The sequence below is a fragment of the Canis lupus genome, chromosome 13 (genome assembly GCF_003254725.2).
Source record: "Canis lupus dingo isolate Sandy chromosome 13, ASM325472v2, whole genome shotgun sequence".
NCBI lineage: Eukaryota > Metazoa > Chordata > Mammalia > Carnivora > Canidae > Canis > Canis lupus.
The window spans coordinates 39471920-39490921 of NC_064255.1; the positions used below are offsets into that span (position 1 = coordinate 39471920).

A 19002-nucleotide genomic window follows, 5' to 3' on the forward strand; every position below is an offset into this window, starting at 1 on the left:
TTTTCCCCCTGTGTTAAAAAACACAACAGAATTTATCATTTTAACAGAAGTGTTCTGTATCTTTACATTGTTATGAAATGAATACTTAGAATTTTTTCCCCCAGAACTCTTTCATCATGTAAAACCAAAACTGTTAATGAACAGCTCTCCTTTCCCCTACCTGTAGCCCTTGGTAACCATTATTCTGCTTTCTGCTTCTATGAATTTGACTGCTATAGATACCTCATATAAATAGAATCCTACAATATTTGTCTTTCTGACCGAGTTATATCACCTACTTAATGTCCTCAAGGATCATCTGTGTGCCAGGATTTTCTTCTTTTTAAATTCTGAATATTTCATTGTATGTATATACCGTTTGTATGTAGCCGTTTGTCCATGAACATGTTGATTGCTTTCATTTTTTGGCTCTTCTGAGTAGTGGTACTCTGAATATGGGTATGTAAATACTTGTTGAAGTGGGGTTGCTAGATTATACAGTAGTTGTTAATTTTTTGAGGAACCCTCCATCATGGTTGCACCATTTTACAGTCCCACCAGCTTGCAAAAGGTTTTCAGTTTCTCCATTTCCTTGCCAATATTTGTTTTCTGGGTTTCCTTTGGTTTGGTTTTTGGACAATGGATATTCTGATAGGTGTGAGGTGATACCTCATTGTAGTTTTGATTTACAATTTTCTGATGATGAGTGTGATAATGAGCATCCTTTAATGAGCTTGTTGACCATTTGTATATCTTCTTTGGAGAAAGGTCTGTTCGGGTCCTTTGCTCATTTTTATTTGCATTGCAGATCTAGAGTTTTTATAATTGATGTTTTTGCTGATAGCCAGCAGAACATATTTAATATACTCATAAAGAGAATAATTGTGTTGACCTAAAATGTGACCGATAAGAATATGTATGAGCTAAAATGTATTTTGTAATTCTTTTCTTATAAAGGGCTATTTAGAAACCAAAAAATATTAAGAGAATATAGAGACTTCCTCGGAAACACCAAGGTAAGATTATCTTTCTAATAATGTTATATATGCATATTTTGCATAATGAAATTTTAACATGTCTGATCACAAGTCAAGATTTTCTTGAGCACACTGTAATTTACTGAATTATATAGTCTGTCTCTGTGTGGTTTTCTTGAAATTAAAAAAACTGGGATATAAGCTCTCTTTAAATTCAAAACAGGGGATCCCTGGGTGGCTCAGCGGTTAAGTGCCTGCCTTTGGCCCAGGGCGTGATTCTGGAGTCCCGGGATCGAGTCCCACATTGGGCTCCCTGCATGGAGCCTGCTTCTCCCTCTCCCTGTCTCTGCCTCTCTCTCTCTCTCTCTCTCTGTCTGTCTCATCAATAAATAAAAATTTTTTAAAAATAAAAAAAAAATTCACAACAGTGTTATAAACCATAAGTATATAGGTAAAGGAAAGACTTTATTATGATTTTAGCAAAATTCACAACAGTGTTATAAACCATAAGTATATAGGTAAAGGAGAAGACTTTATTATGATTTTAGCAAAACTCTCTCATATGTGCTTTTAATTTCCTGTGTCCTCTCTCCTACTTCTAATCCTGATTAAATATTCAAAATGCCACTTCTCTGCTTGTAACCAAAAAGTTTAGCTCTTGGAGGAGAAAATTACATAGCCATTCTGATTGTTCTTTCCTATTATACATAAAAGTCAGTGGACACAGTATTAGTTGAGTCTTACTGAACTTCCATAGTACATTCAGTCTCTCTGTGAGATAGCTGTTGCCTGTATTTCCTATCTTCTCAAACTTCCTAAAGCCTTAGTGTTCTGCTGATGACCTTGCTTCATCGCTCACTGAAAAAAATAGACGTAATTGAATAAAGTACTTTGCTTTTCTTCACCAGGTTTACTAAGATTTACTTAACTTGTCTAAACTTGTGTGCCACAATACTTCCTATTAGAAGGAAATTAATATTGGGACCAGTATAGAAAGTTTACCTTCATTATCCTATGTCTTATTCTTTTTTTTCTTTAATAAGATTTTATTTATTTATTCATGAGAGACAGAGAGAGGCAGAGACACAGGCAGAGGGAGAAGCAGGCTCCCCACAGGGAGCCCAATGTGGGATTCGATCCCAGGACCCCAGGGTCATGCCCTGAGCTGAATGTAGATACTCACCCACTGAACCACCCAGGCGCGGCCCTGGCTTATTCTTTTCTGAGTTGTCTTCATTTGGCCTTTCATCTCCACCATTCCACTGAAATGGGTCTTATCAAAGTCACCAATACTTCCAAAATAACAAGTAGTCATGTCCAGATTTAATGTTTGCATTTAAACCTAGTTGGGAGGTATTTCCTGTCAAGAAGTGAATATCTCCAGAAGTCCTATCTGGAGAAAAGGCTAACTGTGCAAATTGTCTCCTTTTTTTCTAAGTTACATTTGAGACATTGTTCCCTTTTGGCAAAATTTGTCAGTGATGACAACTCTAGTTCTTTTCAATTCATTATGTTCAAAACTCCTTAATTTCCATTTCCCTTTGGGTTTTGTGTTTCTTGCATCCCGTTGGTGGAATCTTCATATACCGCATGAGCCAGCCTTCTCACTTCTGTGCCCTGGCAGCTGCTGCCACTGCCTTTGCTGTGGAATAGCTTAGGCTGGTGAGACCTGCCTCCTGGGAAGATCTGTTCCTCTTTGTTCCAATTGCTTTTGTTATGGAATTTATGTTTTTTTTTTAATTTTTATTTATTTATGATAGTCACAGGGAGAGAGAGAGACAGAGAGACAGAGACACAGGCAGAGGGAGAAGCAGGCTCCATGCACCCGGAGCCCGATGTGGGATTCGATCCCGGGTCTCCAGGATCGCGCCCTGGGCCAAAGGCAGGCGCCAAACCGCTACGCCACCCAGGGATCCCTGGAATTTATGTTTGTTTGTTTGTTTTTTAATAACTTATTTATTTATGAGAGAGAGAGAGCATGGCAGGTGGAGCAGCAGAGAAGAGAGGAGGGAGAAGCAGGCCTCCTGGCTGAGCAGGGAGCTAATGTGGGGCATGATCTCATGACCCTGGACCCTGGGATTATGACCTGAGCAGAAGGCAGATACCCAACCAACTGAGCTACCCATGTAAAAAGAAATACTTTTCATCTTCCACTTTTTAAAAAAAATTAAATCTTATTTTTGTTTATTGGAGTTCAATCTGCCAGCATATAGCATAACACCCAGTGCTCATCCCATCAAGTGCCTCCCTCAGTGCCCGTCACCCAGTCACCCCCACCCCCACCCACCTCCCTTTCTACCACCTTTTCCTTGCTCGTTTCCCAGAGTTGGGTGTCTCTCATGTTCTGTCTCCCTTTCTGATATTTCCCACTCATTTTTTCTCCTTTCCCCTATTCCCTTTCACTATTTTTATATTCCCCAAATGAATGAGACCATATAATGTTTGTCCTTCTCCGATTGACTTATTGATAAAGAAGATGTGGTCTATGTATACAATGGAATATTACTCAGCCATTAGCAATGACAAATACACACCATTTGCTTCGACGTGGTTGGAACTAGAGGGTATTATGCTGAGTGAAATAAGTCATCTTCCACTTTTATTTTTTTATTTTTATTTTTTTAAAAGACTTTATTTATTCATGAGAGAAAGAGAGAGAGAGAGGCAGAGAGAGAAGCAGGCTCCATGCAGGGAGCCTGATGTGGGACACGATCCCGGGTCTCCAGGATCAGGCCCTGGGCTGAAGGCTGCACTAAACCGCTGAGCCACCTGGGCTGCCCATCTTCCACTTTTAAACAGCATCTTTTCACTTCTCTCTGCATTTTTTTTAATGATTCCTAAAATAATTTTTCTTGTTTTTCTCTCTTCAGCCAAATGATGCATGCAGCAATTCTCTATTATAATAAAACAGACATACTCAGTTTTTTATTTATCAATAAACAATAGAACTCAGAAATCTAGAGCCATGGTCATAGTTTATAGTTTGCATATCAGTTCAAGTTGAAATCTATTGATAAGGTTTCTTCCTGCCTCATTCCTTGTCTCAGCTCTGGAGGCAGTTTAAAGCAGAATTTGGGGGCATGTAATTGCACAGTTTGTCAGGAGCTGGCCTTAATGCTTAAAATCTAGAAGCTCCCTCTTGTGTTCTGTTGTTCAGAGAAAGTAGGAGGTACTGTTTAAAATCCTGGTCTGTAGACCTGACTGCAAAACACTATAAATGTGAGAAAAAATTTAAATAGGCATTGTTCTTTCCTAATGCCTGATAGAGAATCTCACCTCAGCTTTCTTGGCAGTACCCAGCTGGAGTGTAGCTATAGAATTCACGTGGAGTCTACAGCAGCCTGTCTTACAGGACCTGCACCTTCAGTAAGGGCTGTTTCCCCTTCTTCGGGGCCTTTTAGCCTGAATGCAAGGGGACAAAACTGCCAGAAGGGGACAAAACTGCCAGAAGTGTGGGGACTTAGCCAAGAACTAACTCTCACATGGCACAGCCCTGGTAACCACCTCACAGTTTACTCCTTATTTGTTTTCTTCATCTGTTTCTCAGAATTCTAATTCAATACATTAGATCTTAAAGAATCTTCTTATTTAGATGTACCCAGTGACTTATAGACCGCTCTACCTGTTTTGACCAATTATGGAGCCATGAAAGAACATGTGACAATGTGTACCAACTCCCAACATAAAGGAGGGAGCTAATAAGCATGCCCAGCATTCTCTCCCAAATCTAGAGGGCCACTGGGGAGGAGGGGAGGCCACTGGTATGGGGGAGGGGGAATTCTCTTCTCATGGAGATTTGAGGTAGAAGTAGTCATGTGCCCACCACCTGTAGCAAGTGTTCTTGGAGTAGCAAGTTTCCTTACAATGCCTTGTTCTCTAGGAGTCCAAGACAGTCTTTCTCCTGGGTTTCTTTGTACTTCATTAACACCTCCTCTTTCTTCATCTCTTCTGCAAGAAACTCTGCTGATTCATTATAGACCCTTTTATATTTAAATGCTATTAGTAGGTCCAACTGGCAATTTCCCTAAAATAGATACCTAGTGCAACTGCTGCTCACTGTTCTCTTATGGAAACCTTAGTCTAAACCATCACCATCCTTTATCTGCAGTACCTTCCTAATTGTTCTTTCCACCTCTGCTTTTGTCACCATAATTTATTCTCTACATTTTAACTATATCTTGGAAAATCTAAATTAGATTATCCCAAATACCTACTTAAAACCATATAGTGCTTGCTTTTTGGCAGTAGAATAAGATTTATACTCCTTACCATGGTTTCCAAAATCCTGTGGGTTATGGTCCCTCCCTCCTCCTCTGTCCTCATCCCCTACTATTTTCCTTGCTCTCTGTGCTCTTGCCACACCAACCTTATTTTGTCCTTTCCACACACCAGTCTTAGTTCTTTCCATAGTCTTTAAGTATGCTGCATGTATACTCTGCCTGAAACCATTCTCCCAGATTTTTTCATGGTTGCTGTCTTCTCATCATTGAACCTCTTTGCCACTGTAGCTAAAATAACCCTTCCCACATACACCCTCCCCCCATACATGATCCTCTCCGTTCTGTTTATTTTATTATGTTCACTGTTATGTTATATATTTGTTTACAGATTCATTTCTATCTTCCTGGACTAGACTGTGACATCAGTGAAGGCAGGACTCTTGTTTTGTTTACTGTTAGGTCCCAGCAACTAGAATTGTGCCAGTAGTTGCACAGTAAATATTTCTTGAGTAAATGACATAAGCAGAATATGTGAAGTGCTTTAATAGAAATGTAAAGCTCGGTAATAAATGTGCAGCAGAGAATTTATTCTGACAGACCAAGGAAGGTTTTACATAGAAAAGTGCCAGTTGGCTTAACATGGACTAGAATGGATAAAACCTGGACAAATTGTGGTAGAAGATGGTGATAGCATTCCAGGGAGAGGAAAGACCAGGAAAAAAAAAAACTCAGAAAGTGTACATTAAAGGAACGGCAAAACTACATTTAACTCAAAAATATTTGTTGCCTTGTTTGTTTTGGTCTCTTTTGGAATGAAACCACTACTTGAGGTCTTTGGTAAAGAGTTAAATTAGAGAAGCAAACTTGGCTATAGTTATTCCTTGTTTAAAATAGTTAAGTTGCTCAAGAAATGGAAAAATTTTAGAGTATATTGATTTTAGTTCAATACATTTTAATCACTTTATCCCTAGTTTCTGTGTAACCAACTCAGATCTTTTCTGGCAATATGCAAGAAATTACTTCCAAGGAAACAAAAGCAATTAAGGTTTTGGAAAAGGACCCATATGTATTCTCAGTTTCAATCTTGTCACTTTTTAAAGTAGAGATTCTAGAGCAAAAGAAGTAAATAAATCTAGTTTTTAGGATTTGATAGAGGAGATATTATCTGGTGTGTCAGGGTCACTTATAAGCACTAAACTGTTTTTCTGGGAAATCTTAGAGATTTTGTGTGTGTGTTTGTTTTTATAGCCACGGTCCAGAACGACATCAGTTTTTTTTAAAGGTCCAGGAAAAGTGGTGATGGTTGCTATTTGCATGTAAGTATCATTTAAATTTTTTAAAAATATTTTTAATATGTACATCCCTGAAGGTAAAAATTTATTACTTGGTATCTAGGTTAAGAATTAGAAGTTCAAAAAAAAAAAAAAAAAGAATTAGAAGTTTATGTTGTTATAGAAGTAAGTTGAATGAGCCTTTGTTAATTATTGTCCGTCAAGTGTTGAAGCAAGAGTCCAGATAAATACCCATCCTTGTGCTGGGTCTATTTTTGTGGTTAAGATCTAAGAATAGTTGCTCTCTGGAATTCTTTTATTTTCATTGGAGTTGATAGAAGTCTTTTTTAAAATGGTGAATTGGCTGAGATCATTTTTTGAGTAACTAAACCAACCTGGTTCATAACTACTGAAGAATATTTACATTCTTGTTTTTCCCCACTTACCTTGGAAGAACATAATTGATATTTGTGCCTCTTTTTCCTTCTGTCTTCTTGATTCCTATTTTATCTTTGGCTGACTAATCTATTTTAGGATGTTTAAAGTATTAATTTCATAATTCATTAGTTTGTATCTTTGTTTCTGATATATATATATATGTGTGTATATATATGTATATGACGTGTCACGAATTGTGGTAAGGTCTTGAAATACAAGGATAGAATACATAACTCTCATCTTTAAGGATTGGAGGGGCACTAGACTGACAGAAGTCATGTACAGTGATGCAGAGAAGAGATGATGATGCACTAAATTAAGATAATGAAGGTAGGGATGGGAAGACCTATTTAGGTCCAAAATGCATTTAGAAGTATGGTCAAGAATGGTGCCCAGGTTTCTGGTTTGGACAATTGGATAGATATGGCGTCATCAGTAAGAGGAGGAGCACTTGAAGGAGGGGCAGGATGGCAGCAAAGGAAATGATGAGTTTATTTTTTAATTTGAGTGATCTCTAGGGCATCAGGTGGAGTGATCAACAGCATTAATTCTTAAAGTGAGGTTAGTAATTAAAGCTTTCTTCATTGGAAGAACGTGTGAATATGTGTAAGCTGCTTAGCATAATACTCAGGACATAATAGGTACTTAATCATTGATATTACGTGTTGGTCTGATGTTCACAAAGAAGAGTGGGATTAGAGATTTAGAGTTGAGAGTTATTAATATATAGATGATAATTAAAGCCATAGGAGTAGTTAAGACCACCTGGAGCATGTGTATGAAGTGTGAGGAAGAAAAATCCTTCAGAAGAAAACGTTGAGGCATGCTAACATCTGTGAAATGGGTGCCGGAAAGGAACCTGCAGAGTAGACCCAGGAAGAGAAAGGAGAGCAAACCAAGAACTAGGAAGAAAACCAAGGATATCATGGATGCCAAGGAAGATCGTCTTTTTTTTTTTTTTTTTTTTTTTATTTTTTTTTTATTTATTTATTTTTTTTTTGGAAGATCGTCTTTTAAGAAAATAGTGGCATACGCTTCTGCAAGATTAAGAAAAATACTAAAATGTTTTCAGGAATTTAGTAGCAAGAAACAGTTGTTGGTAAGAATAATCTAATGAGGTATATCTGAGGCATAAGCCATTGATTGTTAAATGGATTGAAGACTTAGTGCAAGATGTGGAAAACTGAGACAGCAAGAGAGATAGAATTCTTTCAAGAAATTATCTGAAATGGAAAAGAGGGAAAGAGTAGCTGGAGGGGCTTATATAGTTTCCTTATTTAGAGAATTAGGATATTATTTATATAATAGCATTATAATAAAACATGGTAAGTGACTAAATGTAGTGCCCGAGATAAACTGTATCGGTCATTACTGTTAGAATCTGAACAGCTAGCTTCCTTAGAGCTAACTGCGTTTATTTTTAGCATCTATTATCTTCTAGTATGACTCTGGGGCTGTTTGGTCTAGATTTGTCTTTACCTCTGGCATCTGACACCTTCATATCTGGCCTGCTTAAGTAGACAGACTTTCACTAAAGTCTTGGTTTTTGATACTGGTGTGCTGGACAGTATCAAGTGTGCAAATCCTCTTTAACCTACCTGAGACACTTAATTTCCTTTCTAACTTTATTTTGTCCAAATACAAAACAGTCTCTCCTCATCAGTTCTCAGAATACACTTCAGTAATTTGTTTACACATATCATGTTTCTTCATTTGAATATTTAATGATATAATCTGTACTTTTCAAATTTGTATTCTTGGTATCTAAAATATAATAAATTCTTGAAGGCTAGATATTCTTTTTAATTTACTTTGAACAGAATCTAGTATAGAGGCTTATATACTCAAATAAGCTTTTGGTGGAAATTTTTATCAAAACCTATGCTAAATTGTTTTCTTTCTCTCCTAGAAATGGATTAAACTGCTTCTTTAAATTTCTTGCCTGGATTTATACGGGTTCAGCAAGTATGTTCTCTGAAGCTATACACTCTTTATCTGATACTTGCAATCAGGTAAGGGGTAAAGGTTTTTTTCTTACTAATTTTCAAGTTAATGTTTTAAGGCTTTAGTCTAAAAGTTGACCTGTTTAAAAACCACGATTCCTATAGTTGGCTTGAGTAAAATGAAAGTTTTTAAAAATTTTTGAATGATAAAGTACATAGAAATTTGATCATAGTATTTTATTATTTTTAAAATCAAAGATCTTTATTTTTATAATTTTTTTTAGAGAGAGAAAATGGGGTGAGTGGGGTAGGTAGGAGGGCAGGTGGAGAGAGAGTATCTCAAGCAGGCTCCACACTTGGAAACCCTAATCATAGTATTTTAAAGCAGATTGTTATGCTTTAAGAACTTAACAAGAATGGAAGACAAAGACATTCCATGCTCACAGATTTGAAGAACAAATATTGTTAAAATGTCTATATTACTCAAAGCAATCTACAGATATAATGGAATCCCTGTCAAAATACCAACACTTTTCACAGAGCTAGAACAAACAATCCTAAAATTTGTATGGACCCACAAAAGACACAGAGTAGCCAAAACAATCTGGAAAAAGAAAATCTAAGCTGGTGGTATCACAATTCCAGGCCTTAAGTTATATTACAAAGCCATATTAATCAAGACAGTATGGGATTGGCACAAAAATAGACATGTAGATCAATGGAACAGAGTAGAGAACCCAGAAATGGGCCCACAATGATATGGTCAACTAATCTTTGACAGAGCAGGAAAGAATATCCAATGGGGAAAAGACAGTATCTTCCATAAATGGTGTGGGGAAACTGGACAGTTACATGCAAAAGAATGAAACTAGACAACCTTCTTAACATTGTACACAAAAATAAACTCAAAATGTGTTAAAGACCTAAATGTGAGACCTGAAACCATAAAAATCTGGAAGAGAGCAGAGATAATAATTTATCTGACATCGGCCATAGCAGTATTTTTCTTGATATGTGTCCTGAGACAAGAGAAATAAAAGCAAAAATAAAGTATTGGGTCTACATCAAAATAAAAGCTGTGCAGTGTGAAGGAAACAGTCAACAAAACTAGAAAGGCAGCCCGTTCAGTGGGAGAAGATATTTGCAAATGACATATCTGATAAAGGGCTAGCCTCCAAAATATATAAAGAATTGATAAAGCTCAGTACCCTTAAAACAAATAATCCAATTGAAAAATGAGCAGAAGACATAATCAGATATTTCTCCAAAGAAGACATGCAGATGGTCAACAGAGACATGAAAAGATGCTCAGCATCACTCCTCATCAGGGAAATACAGATCAAAACTACAATGAGGTATTACCTCAAACCTGTCAGAATGGCTAAAATTAAAAACACAAATGCAAGTGTTGGCAAGGATGTGGAGAAAAAGGAATGCTCATGCACTATTGGTGGGAATGCAAACTAGTGCAGTCAGCCACTATGGAAAACAGTATGGAGGTTCCTCAAAAAGTTAAAAATGGAACTACCTTATAATCCAGTAGTCACACTACTGGGTATTATCCAAAAAATACAAGAACACTAATTCAGTGGGATACATGCACCCCTCTGTTTATGGCAGCATTATTTACAAGAGCCAAATTATGGAGGTAGCCCAAGTGTCCATCAGTAGATGAATGACTAAGATGTAGTGTATATGTATCTGCCATAAAAGAGATTGAAATCTTACCATTTGCAACATGATTGCAGCTAGAGAGTATAATGCTAATAAGCAGAGTCAGAGAAAGACAAATATCCTGTGATTTCATACATAGAATTTGAGAAACAAATGAGCAAAGTGGGGGAAAAAGACTCAAGCCAAGAAACTCCTCACTCTGGAGAACAAACTGATGGTCACCAGAAGGGAGGTTTGTGGCACTGGATAGATAAGTGATGGGGATTAAGGAGGGCACTTGTCATGATGAGCACTGGGTATTGTATGGAAGAGGTGACTCACTGTATTGTACACCTGAAACTAATATAACACTATTAACTATACAAGAAGTAAAATTAAAACAATTTTAAAAATTAAGCAAATGATTCCTTCTGATGTTGGGAAAGATAACTGAAAAGAGGCACAAGAGAACTTTTTGAGGTAATTGGAAAAATTCTGTGTCTTAATGGGAATATATGTTACAAGGGTGTTGATTTGTCAAAGCTTAAAGAGCTTTTTATATTTAGGATTCTTGCTTTGTGTGTGAATTTTATCTCAAACTTAAAATTTCCATATGTGGAAATGTGATTACTGAGTATATATTTTAAAATGTTAAGGAATTAGTATTAAAATTTTAAAGTATGATGGTCTGGTGTCTCAATTTCTAAAATGCCTTAGAGTTTTAGTCATTCAGATAAAATATTTAAAGATGAAATGGTGTGATGCTTAGAATTTACTTCAAAATATTCATGGGGGGAATGGGTATGGAATAGAGAAGACAGATGTGGTTATGTATTTGTAATTATTGAAGCTGAGTAATGGATGAGTTGGGTTTATTGAAATGTTCTATTGGGTGTTTAAGATATGCTTTATCCATCTCTCTGTATGTTGACAGTTTCCATAATATAAAGTGCAAAAGACATGATATAGATTGTGATCAGCTTTTTAAGCACATGCACACTCTTCCCTGAAATCTGGCACAAATATATTCACAAAAGCAACATTAACAACTATATACGAGTGTATATAAAGATAGTCTGAAATATCCATCAGACTCTTAAATGATTTCCTCTCCTGTCCTATTTGGTTTCTTTACAATGAGAATGTGTTAGTATTCTAATTAGAAAAACAAATACTTTCAGTAATAGATGGAGTGTAACAGAGGTAAATAAACCTGAAATCATGTGGTATTGGTGCTTTGAGAATCCTTTTATTTTTTTAAAAGATTTTATTTATTCATGAGAGACATACAGAGAAAGGCAGAGACATAAGTAGAGGGAGAAGATGTTGGACTCAGTCCCAGGACCCTGAGATCACGCCCTGAGCCGAAGGCAGATGCTCAGCCATGGAGCCACCCAGGTGCCCCTGCTTTGAGAATCCTTGGTGAAGCGTTTTTCTTGTTGCGAGTGTCAGAAAGGCTTTGATTAAAAAGATTTCAACTGGGCCTTACTGAGTAAATGGAAATTGTATTTCTTATGTTCTTTTGAAAACTATTTTGGGACACTTGGGTAGCTCAGTCAATTAGGCATCCACCTCTTGATTTTGGCTCAGGTCATGATCTCAGGGTTGTGAGATCGAGTCCCACGCATTGAGTTCTGTGCTGCGTGTGGACCCTACTTGAGGTTCCTTTCTCCTCCTTCTCCCTCTCCAGCTGCCCCTCCCTGACCCTGCTCATGCACCCCACTCCCTCTCTCCTAAAAACAAAAACAAAACTATTTTAGACATATAATAATATTTCTGAAAATTCTAAAGAGCTCCTACAACTCAATAGCAGAAAAAAACCTATCTGATTTAAAAAATGAGCAAAGGATCCGAATATTTTTCCAACTAAGACGTTCAAATAGCCCAGGAAGTATATGAAAAGGTGCTCAACGTCCCTAATCATCAGGGAAATGCAAATCAGAACCACAGTGAGCTATCACCTCACACCAGTTAGAAGACCTGTTATCAAAAAGACAAGAAATAATAACTTTTGATGAGCATGTAGAGAGAAGGAAACCCATGTGCGTGCACTGTTGATGCGAACGTAAATTGGTGCAGGTACTATGAAAAATAGTACAGAGGTTCGTAAAAGAAATAGAACTACCATATGAGCCAGCAGTTCCACTTCTGGAATTCTAATCTTAAAGAAAGCTGTCTGCACCCTCATGTTCAGTGCAGCATTATTTATAGCAGCCGAGACTTGGAAACAACCTAAATTCCATTTCAATAGATGAATGGATAAAGAAAATGTGGTATGTATGTGTGTGTACAGACACACACACACACACACACAGGAATATTATTTAGCCATTAGAAAAAAAAAAGAAGGAAATCTTGTCATTTGTGACCTTGAGGGCATTATGCTAAGTGAAAAGTCAGACAAAGATAGATCCCAATTGATCTCACTTATATGTGGACTAAAACAAAAATACTCCAAACTTATGGATATAGAAAATAGATTGGTGGTTGCCAGAGACAAGGAGTAAGTGGGGGTGGGTGAAATGGGGAGAAGGTGGTCAAAAGGTACAAACTTCCAGTTATTGAAAAATTAATTTTTGTAAATTTTTATAACTATAGTATTTTTTTCTTTACCTTTTGAGAGACAAAAATACCTCAAGTTTTAAATTTAGGCCTGTGCCTCTAGTGATATCTAGGTTTACAATTTCTGTGACAGTCCTTTTTTTAAAGACTTTTCTTCTAAATAACATACAGCACATCCTTAATATTAATTGGTATGAATTTATCGAGCACCTGAATTTACAATATAGTGTTTTGAAGAAGACAGTCTTCACTCTGTCTTCTGTAAGGAGGTCAGAACAACTGGAAAGATTCCAAGGTGACATTTAAGGAGTTGCATGGTAGTATGATACTGAAGGAAAAATCAAAAAAGGGAAGGATAATCTTGGAGGGGGAAGCATTTATAATCTTCTTAGCCAGTAGATATTAATATTCATTATGCTGCAAACCAAGCAGATGTAGGTTATATTTACATATCTGATAGATATATCAGCATGTATATTTATATATGTATACACACACGCATTGTAATTGTGCAGAAAAAGGTCTGGAAGGATACATATCAAACCTAATTCATGCTACCCTACCTCTAGGGGAAGTGGGGGGCACAGGATTAGGGATGGTGTGTGATAATTTATTTTTGTAGGAAAAACTAATAAATTTGGTCCATATTGAGTTTATGAAAAACTTGATATCCTACACTTCATTGCATGGCCAACCTGAATATTGATTTTAAAAATAATTGAATGCCCATTGGCTATTTTGTAAACATGATAATTGCATGCGTGTGTGTGTGTGTGTATACACACACACACACACACAAATAGTGTGAATTAATATTTCGATTTAATTTACAGTTTAAAAGAATTCTATGTTCTATCTTAATTTGCTTTCTTTTTGGGGGGTTTTGATTAATCAAAAAATCATCAATTGTGTTTTTAAAGGTAATCTATTTTAGATATCCAAATTCACATCAAACTAGAATAGAAAAGACTTAGCATAGTAATATCAGGAATTTCCATTGGATAGCTCTTTTTAACAAAAAATGCGATTGAAAACCAAATAAATGAAAGAAAGGCAAGAAGAAAAGATGAAGTCCAGGGAGGAAGGAAGAAAGGAGAGAAAGGTGGTAACCACGATTAAAGACATGTTCATAGTTTTGCCGTATCTACTTTACGTTTTTATTTATTTATTTTTACTTTTTATACGATTTTATGTATTTGACAGAGAGAGAAAGCGCACAAGCAGGGGAAGGGGCAAAGGGACAGGGAGAAGCAGGCTCCCCCTGAGTAGGGAACCCCATGTAATGTGGATGCCAGGACCCTGGGATCATGAGTTGAGTCGAAGCCAGACACTTAACAGACTGAGCCACCCAGGCGCCTCCCGTTTTTGTTTTTTTAAAGAAATAAAAATATTAGTTGTAATTATTAGCCCTACATCTTTATTCTCCCCTCCTGCACCCCAGATAATCACTACTCTGTGTATATTGATACATCTACTTCTAGTGCATGGCTTTGAAGTTATACTATTCAAATTTTTTACTTTGATTTGTACAGCTATACAAGTCACTTTTCCTGTAAAAAACAAATAGACTAATGCTACTTCTCTTCTCACAGATATAAACAGTTGAATGTGTATCCTTCTAGAACTTTCCTGTGCTTTATATTATATGTTGTCTACAAAAATGACATACAAGTTTTTTTTGTACTTAACACACTGTTCCTAAACTTGATTTTTTTCTCTTTCACTTTAATATTTAATAGTATGTCTAGGAGCTTTTACCAAGTCAGTACAGAAAGCTCTATCTCAACCCCATTCTATTAAACTATGGTAGAAGTAACTTATGGTTTGGCAGTACCATCATTTATTTTGCCATTCCTTACTGATGGATTTTTAGATTGGCTTTCACATTTTTCATCTTTATAAACAATGGCATTTTGAACTCCTTTGGGTTCATCTTTATGTCTGTAAGGTAAGGGCTATAAACCAGAATTGCTTTGCTGGGCTATTATGTATGTGCATGTAGTTTCTTTGCCCTTGTCAGATTGCACAATCCAGATTGGTTTTACCACACTGTACTCTCCATCTTGCTAACAATTATTTACCCCTTTTTCTTCTTGTCCATAGGGTTTATTAGCAGTGGGCATCAGTAAGTCTGTTCAAACACCAGATCCAACTCATCCGTAAGGACATTGCCTTTATTTTATTTTTATTTAATTTTATTTTTTGGCAGCAAGTTATTGAAATAAAAGCAGTTGAATTTTAGAAGTCTCCTGCAGCTTATATACCTGCAATTTTGTATTAAAGATTTGGTCATTTCTTTCACTGTAGTATCTAAAATGTAAGACTCATCCACAGTGTCCAAATAAATTCAAGATATAATTTGAAACTCATGTTTTAAAATTATTTTTATGCTTTGTAACAGCATAGAGATCTTGTCCTTTTCATATTTGAGAATTAATAACAAAGCACATATTTTGGTCTTAGAGTTCTATTTTATTTGGTTAAAGGAAACATTCCACATTTAGACTAACAGGCACTGAATCTGAAATTTTAGTGATAACTTTTATTAAATTCATATTTAATGTATTTTAATCCTTTTGTGATTTGGAAATAGTATCCTGTTAACATTTCAAAATTATTTGTAAAATGAGTATCATTTTTAGAATATATTATTTTGAGTTACATCAGTTATTTGATAGTTTTTTCCTTTTACTAACATAACCAGCTAATACTTTTGAATTCCACATGTATCATTTATTTAACAAGCTTCAATAATAAGATTTTATCAGTCTTAAGGCAAAAAAACACTTATTTCTGTAAAGGAATCTACCTCTGTACTTGGTTTGTTGTTGTTTTGTTTTTTTTTTTTTAAGATTTTATTTATTTATTCATGACAGAGGAGAGAGGCAGAGACAAAGAGGGAGAAGCAGGCTCCTTGCAGGGAACCCGATGTGGGACTCGAATCCGGGACTCCAGGATCACGCCCTGGGCCGAAGGCAGGCGCTAAACTGCTGAGCCACCTGGAGATCCCCTACCTCTGTGCTTTGTATAAATGCCTTTTGTTACTCAAAACCAAGAGACTATTTTTTCTTATAAATAATACTGTATTTTTAATATCCTAGAAATATCAACAAGCAGTTATTGAGAAGAGCTAGCTTTCTTATCTACTAATTACACATTGTTAAAATATTTTTTCTTTAAAGATTTTTTTTTTTAATTTATTTATTCATAGAGACAGAGAGGCAGAGACACAGGCAGAGGGAGAAGCAGGCATCATACAGAGAGCCTGATGTGGGACTCGATCCAGGGTCTCCAGGATCATGCCCTGGGCTGCAGGCGGCGCTAAACCGCTGCGCCAGTTTTATACACCAGAATTTTAAAAACAGGATAAAATTTTACAATTTTAGGTTGTGGAGATTTTTGTTATTTTCAACAATCTACTTTAATGCTGCTCAATAGAATTTTCTACAGTGATAGAAATATTTTATATCTGTCCAGTATGATAGTAGCTACATGTGGCTATTAAGCATATGAAATGTGTGAAGAGTTACATTTAAATTTTTATTGTTTTAATTAATTTGAATTTAAATAGCGTTATGTGGCTGATGACTAATATGGGACAGTGAAGATCTACATAGTTAAAAATTTTTAGTAAGAACCCTACAGTTTTTTGAACACACATAGAAGGAAAGTAATAGCACTTAATTTAGATCTTAAATTACTTTAACTGAAAGAAATATATATATCTTACAGTAGTTGGGGTAAATTTAGAAAAAGTAAATTTTCTAAATAAAGCTGATAAAGCATGGTCACATCTATAAACTGAGAATTCCCCATGGCAAGATCACTACATATTTGCATAAATAATGAAAGAACAGTTTTAATTAAGATCTATTGTTTAAATTTGCATCTGCTAGAAGGGTGCCATAGAGTTTGGCTTTGGGAGTAAATTTCCCAGGAAATATTTTTATTAATGTGTGATTCCTTTTCTCGTATAGTATGTCGTGTTTTGAGCTGCTTAAAACTCAGTGTTTTATTGATATGTACAATAATACAAAATAATACACAGTGACCAAGATTCTTTTTTTTTTTTTTTTTTTTTTTTTTGTGACCAAGATTCTTAAAAAAATAAGTGTTTTTTTTTATTGCCATAAAAGCACCCAGAAAACTGAAGCTCATAGTCCTAATAATGGTAGTTAGTTGCTGTATGCTAAACTATTCAGAACCAGCCCCAAGTATCCAACATCACATTATAGGTAATCGAAATCACTGATTGGCAGTTCAAGAAGACCAAATATTCAGTTAAAAGCTGCATTACAGGAAAATTTAAATGCCAACCTCTTCATTAAACATCTGAATGCATTTTAAAAAGATTAATTTTATCCATATTTGTGGTACATAATAGCAAATTGCCTCTATTTAATCAAAACAGACTATATGGAAAAGGGATTAAAAAAATACCTGAGTTCAGTCATATCACTCTGTTTTTATATATATTTTCAAAGATCTTGCAGTTTTTTCACTTTATGATTTTCTGATTAGATTTAAGTTTGGCACTTGCATTTTACTTAAATATAAAAGCATAACAATTTTTATATTGTAAGTTTTTGGTTTTCTTTTTCATTGACTTATTCAACGTGTATTTTAAAACAATTTGTATTTCCTGTAAACTGTATTATCTTTTTTTATTTTTCAGGTACGGATTTTCAAATATGCGCTATATTGCTTCACTAATTAGTGGTGTTGGTATTTTCATGATGGGTGCAGGATTATCTTGGTACCACGGAATCATGGGATTGCTTAATCCTCAACCAATGGAATCCCTTCTATGGGTAATCTTTCTTTTTCCCCCTCAGTTTTCACATAATATAAGATAGTGATTTAAGTACAGTAAATGTCTTTGTCATACTGATTTTAAAGAAGGGGACTAACATACCTTTTTTACTGTAATACAGGGTTATGTACCTGTAGTTGTGCGTTTTTTTTGTTTTGTTTTGTTTTGTTTTGTTTTTTGATGTTGGGAATAGAAATTGCCTTTATTGTAGATAAATGTCAGAGAATTAAGTTGTGCGTTTTAGAACATGACTAGACATGATCTCTAGATGCATATGATTCAGTGATCTTGAACAAGGGTATCTCTGTAGGTACAGGGGCACCTGGACAATCCAGTTGGTTGATCTCAGGGTTGTGATTTCAAGCCCCACGTTGGTTTTAGAGATTACTTTAAAATAATATCTTTAAAAAAAAAAAAAAGAGTAGCTCTGTAGCTACAGTCATTAAGTACTGACTCCTTGGTTAAAATCTTGGACAGTTTCATTAATTTCTCGTTATATTGAACAAGAAGATCTCTGTTCATTTTTAGTCCCAAGAATAATCTGTCAGTAATTAAAATATCCAGTGCCACAAGATAGTCATAGTTTAAAGATTTTTTTTTTTTTTTTCCTACTCATGTCAATAGGAAGCCTGTACTGGGGGAATGAGAAGATGAGAGAATGGTCACCTTCTGTATTTTCCTATCTAGGGCTTTGGCCCTTCTTTCCTACTCCTGAAGTTGCCTCTGGCAGCATCAGAAGTGGGGATTGAAGGCAGAAAAGTACTATTTTACTGGTACCAGCATCATCTTGCATTGGTTTCCTCTGGCCTTTGTAGATACTTAAAGCTGTCCTTTTCTCTCATGGAAACTTCTTGGAGATTACCCGGTGTAGCCACTCTGACTCTAGCTCCCTTGACAAGCGCAGATTGGTCATGTGGCACCCCCCCTTGGCTTCTGCATCTTATGGTGTAGTTCCAGACTCTTTCTGCAGAGGTTGCCTTGCATTTTCGAGAAGGATCTTTGGGCAGTTGATCTCTTTTCAAAATCCTACTCAGTAGGAGTTGATCTCTTTGCAAAAGACTTCTACTCAGAATTCTGTGGTTTGGCTCTGTGTGTTAAAACAGACATCTTTAATACCTTCTCAGTGAGAGTGCAGTTTTTTTCCCC

The 19002-nt window shown here is 35.8% G+C and overlaps 1 protein-coding gene across 4 annotated transcripts in view; it reads left to right on the forward strand.

The window, feature by feature from the left end:
- Positions 1–19002, forward strand: part of SLC30A9 (solute carrier family 30 member 9) — a 79929-nt gene that overhangs the window by 37060 nt on the left and 23867 nt on the right. For 3 of the 4 annotated variants that reach the window (XM_025450724.3, XM_049092862.1, XM_035714096.2), the window contains 5 exons: positions 937–995; positions 6425–6492; positions 8795–8897; positions 15147–15202; positions 17719–17854. In XM_025450724.3, the coding sequence (XP_025306509.1) occupies positions 937–995; positions 6425–6492; positions 8795–8897; positions 15147–15202; positions 17719–17854 (422 nt within the window). The remainder of the gene's footprint in view (positions 1–936; positions 996–6424; positions 6493–8794; positions 8898–15146; positions 15203–17718; positions 17855–19002) is intronic. The other variant, XM_049092863.1, reaches the window with a different exon arrangement.